The 4,790-nt window shown below is 41.1% G+C and overlaps 1 protein-coding gene across 1 annotated transcript; it reads left to right on the top strand.

The window, feature by feature from the left end:
• Positions 1-1,174: 1,174 nt before the first annotated feature.
• LOC104960348 (galanin receptor type 2-like) lies at positions 1,175-2,002 on the top strand. Its single transcript, XM_010788351.1, has one exon. It carries the CDS (start codon positions 1,175-1,177, stop codon positions 2,000-2,002), a length of 828 nt encoding a protein of 275 aa, XP_010786653.1.
• Positions 2,003-4,790: the final 2,788 nt, after the last annotated feature.

The raw sequence follows: 4,790 nt of genomic DNA, 5'->3' as shown, positions 1-4,790 counted from the left end.
AAAACCCACAGTTTAAAGGGGAACATGGGAGAAACCTCAGGGAGAGCAACAGAGGAGGGATCCCTCTCCCAGGACGGACAGACGTGCAATAGATGCCGTGTGTAAATTGAAGAGATAATACATTTCACAGCGTAGGTAGTCCAAATGTTTGGAAAGACCAAATGTTCGGAAATGCATGTGTCTATAATAAGAAGATGAATCCACGAGGATGTCAGCAATCCTGTGGGAGCCATCAGGGAAGTAGTATGATGAGAGTCTGGCAGGACCGCAGAGACAGGTTCAGCCACGACTCGAAGTCCAGGACTCAGATCCAGTGCTCAGGATAGAGGATCCAGGACACACGACCACAACAACAGGATTAGCCTCGACTCAGGATCCCGGCGTATATATGGACACACAAAAGAGATTTGGGGGAAGCTGGGTTGATCGGAACATGAGAGTACACAGGTACAAACAGCCAGAAAGACGGAGTAAGGTGCCCCCCCCCACAGTCCAAGCCTATAGCAGCTAAACTAACGTGTCTACATACATGCACTCCCTTAGGATAGGTTGAGGGAAAAGGGTAGCAAGTAAGAAGTAGGAAACAGAGGTGGAGAGGCACACACAGGGAGAAAGGTCCCCACTTTATGTAATGTTTTGTTGCTTTGTAGGTCTGTCCCTGGACTTAGTTGTGTAGAATGTATGATGTTCATGTATGATAATTGAATAGATGAATTAAACATAAAAATGATTAAAAAAAAGCTTGTTTTCGACTGTGTCTTTAAGACAGAAACGATCACATCAAAGCCCCAGAAAAGCCCGTTTATTGGAGCAGAATAACCTGTAGTCCTGCCGGTGATTGATGTACTTTAATCGTCCTCCTCCCTCATTGTCCAACTAAAGAGTGACAAGTCGATTCAGACCAAGTGTGAGAGCAGGAAACTTCATAAAGGGAAAAAGGCGCGACGTGGACATGAACATGAAGAGAGACACTTGAGTCCAAATAGAAGTGCAGCCTTGTCTTTTATTATGAGTTACTATTTTTAAGAATATTAAGCTTGACTAAGTACCATAAACCCAAGGCCGGTTCTTTTAACCATCCTAAAGCAGAAGGATTGAATGAACCAAATAATTGGCACATTGTAAAATAATCTTCTCTTTCCACAGATATCAAAGAACTTGAACTCACCCTGAGATGGACGGACGAAACGAAACCGCTTCCATCCCTCATCTGGTTTGGTACTTCCTGCCCACCATAGTCCTGGTTCCTCCTCTCGGGATCCCGGCCAACGCTTTGGTTCTTCGCCTCCTGCTGGGCAAACCCAACGTCTGTTCCACCTCTGAGATCTTCGTCCTCAACCTGGCCGTGTTCGACATGATGTTCTGCTTCATGGTGGTCATCGAGTACATCTACTTCATGTTCAATAAAACAAAGGCGAACTCTAACTTCCTGTCCTGGGGCTTGAGTCAGGCGGGGGGTCCGATGCTGCTCTGCGCTCTTTCTTTGGACGCATTCATGGCGGTCTGTCACCCGTTGATCTTCCTCCGTCTCAAAGAACCTAAGCTCCGCCTGTCCTTGTGCCTGCTGGTTAGCGTCTTAGCGTTCACGGTCTGTGGTGTGGCGAAACTAATGCCGTTTTACAAGTTGGCGATGGTCCTGGGGATTCTGATGGTGACCATGCTGACCATCTCCACCAGCAACGTCCTGATCCTGAAGTCTCTGCGGCGGCCGGGTCCTGGAGGGAAGGATCTGCACCCGGTGAAGAAGAGAGCGTTGAAGATGGTGTTCACGGCGTTAGTGATGGTGGACTTCCTCTACCTGCCGTCGCTCGCAGAGTCCCTGATCAAGGTGTTGTTTCCCAAACTTTTACCGCCCTACTCCATCCTCACCAGCTTCACCTACTTGATTCTGTCCATGAGCAGCTTCATTCAACCGCTGTCGTATCTCGTACGCACCAAACAGCTGCCGAAGATGAGATGCAACCGCGGGCCGGCAGCTGAGATGAAAACTACAACAAGTTAGAGCGGAGAAATCAGAGAGAGGAGCTCGGATTTCTGAAAAAAAGGTCAGGATTTTAGGAAAAAGTCGAAATTATGAAAAAAAGTCAGAAAATTCTAAGAAAAAGTCAGAATTCTAAGAAAAAGAAATAATTATGAAAAAAGTAAGAATTCTAGGAATCCACATGCTTCTAAGAAAGAGTCATTCTGAAAAAATTCAAAAATTATGAAAAAGTCAGAATTCTAGGAAAAAGTCCGATTTCTGAAAAAAGTCAGATTTTTAGGAAAAGGTGAACATGTTGAGAAAAAAATTCCGTATGCTGAAGAAAAATCTAAATTCGGAGAAAAAACCTGTTCTGAAAAAGTCAAGAGTTCTGAACCGTATTCCGTACTTGCGGTGAAACTGGTCTCAGGGCACAGGGCTCCCATATTTTAAATTAATGTTGGTTCTGAAGAACTGACTGTAGAAAATCCACAAGACCTTATGTAAAACTAAATGCAACAGAAAAAAAAATACATCACAATATCTCATTAAATGATTCAGAAAAACATCAGTTTTAATCAAACACTCTTTCATTTTGACTCATTAATCAGTTCAAATACACAATCGGCAGCAACGGCAAGAAACGTCTGGATTTACTCTTTAAGTTTGGCTTTTATTATTTCAGAAAAGTAAACACATTTACAAAAATAAACCTACATATTAAATCATAAATGTAATGTTTTCAGGACAGAGCACAGAGTTGTTCAACAGCTTTTAAATATGACTTAAACGGACAATTAAATCTCTTTTTGAATTAAATAAGTGAAGATAAAGCTAAATATTTGAACCAAAAATATAGACATTAGAAGAAGCCAGTATGTACAATATCAGATTATAATTAAAATGTATTTTTTGAGTTGGTACAAATATAAATAATATCATAGCACACTTTTTGATATCAGCAGAAATCCAATTGTTGTCCAAAGAATAATTAAATATGGAGATAAAACCTCTCATTATCCGCCTTTACATCAAAGCATCAGGGCTGCGGTCGAATAGTCAGTTTAGGAACCTTCCTAACGGAGGGAAATGACCCGGAAGTCCCTCAGTGGCAGCCATGATAAGAGCCGTTAGGACTCTCTAGATCAGTGGTTCCCAACCTGTGGGCCGCGGCCCCCTAGTGGGCGGGGAAGGCGTTGCAAGTGGGCCGCCAAATTTGCAAAACATTATGATTTGTGTGGAAACATTTTCATTATTAAGATTTTTTTTTTATTTGAACCTCCTTTCCTTTCTCTTTCTTGATCCTCCTTAGCAACGGTCATTACAATACTTTTCCCAGGAATAGTTCCGATAGTTCCTGGGATTTTGCATTTACACCAAAAAGATCTGGAACTAGAACTTTTTTTTGCAAACCTTTTCACCCCTTTTCAGTCCCTGCTAGAGAGGTGGGACATTCCTGGGGAGGAAAAGGTTCCAATTTCTGATTGGCTTGGCGAATTGCAAAACACGCCCCGTAAAACTCTAGCTTTAGCATAGGGTCTTATTTAGCATAGGGTCTTATTGAGCATCATAGGGTCTTATTTAGCATAGGGTCTTATTGAGCATAGGGTCTTATTGAGCATAGGGTCTTATTGAGCATAGGGTCTTATTTAGCATAGGGTCTTATTTAGCATAGGGTCTTATTGAGCATAGGGTCTTATTTAGCATAGGGTCTTATTTAGCATAGGGTCTTATTGAGCATAGGGTCTTATTTAGCATAGGGTCTTATTGAGCATAGGGTCTTATTTAGCATAGGGTCTTATTTAGCATAGGGTCTTGTAACATGTGTGAGATTCTGATATTCTTTAGACAGAAACATATACTCTGCTCCTTGGCTCCTTGATTCCTTGGTTCCTTGCTAGCCTTAACAGCACTCAGATGAGAAACTCATGAAACCTGCACAAATGGTATCAACATATATAAATGTATAATAAATAATTCCAGATCTGTGATTCGTCATGATCAAAGTTCCTTTAAGACTGTATTTAAATAATGATTTTGACCTGAATGCACTTCATAATAACAACTCTATATGATCTCTCCTTCGCCTGCTGTGTAAATGTTCTGTGCACACATTGAAATAAAACACAAGACGAATAAACAACACTGATGTAAACAGTCTGTCCGTGGCGTGAAGTCAATATTCTGAATTCTGTCTTTTAAAGAGGTTCCTCAAGTATTCAAGTACCGGTATTAAATAGAAACTTGCTCAAAGAGAAAACCAAATAAAATTATGGAAAAAACTGCATATTTGATCTTTTGGGGGGATTTTAAATCAAACAACACTGATTAAAACATTTCACTGACGGTGTCCAGTCAGAAAATATAACAGGAAACTCACTTTGCATATTTATATTCTGAGACAGGTGCGAATACCTCCTGCACGCTGTCATATTTGCAACAAAAAAAAAACGTTATTTTGCTAAGATTTTAAGCATTGTGATTAATTTAGGGCTCCAAAAATGGGTTTCATTAAGATGTCAGGAAGCCTTAAGGTGCCAGCTAGAACCAAAGTCTACTCAAAAACACTTCAAGGCATTTAACACTCATCTGGTACAAAGAAAAGTCAATGTGGAATAGAGAGGTGCAGGAATGAGTCCTTATCCCTAACGTGAGTCAGCATTTCATCACTTCCTGTCCCCTGGTCTGGAGGTCAATGGTTCTCTGAATGTCTTTTTGGTTGTTATCCTGAAATAAGGTCTGTGGTTAACACGAGCTGAAGAGATTTTAACGTTTTGTTCTACGGCATAAAATACGTCAGTAAATACCCCACTGGTGAGTAAAACAATGA

Source organism: Notothenia coriiceps, unplaced genomic scaffold (assembly GCF_000735185.1).
Source record: "Notothenia coriiceps isolate Sejong01 unplaced genomic scaffold, NC01 NC01_scaffold00001360, whole genome shotgun sequence".
In the NCBI taxonomy this organism is placed as follows: domain Eukaryota; kingdom Metazoa; phylum Chordata; class Actinopteri; order Perciformes; family Nototheniidae; genus Notothenia; species Notothenia coriiceps.
This window is presented reverse-complemented; position numbering and strand designations above follow the sequence as displayed.

What these genes read in the sequence shown, in the direction of transcription:
- LOC104960348 (XM_010788351.1), top strand. Translation starts at nt 1,175, where the DNA reads ATGGACGGACGAAACGAAACCGCTTCCATCCCTCATCTGGTTTGGTAC.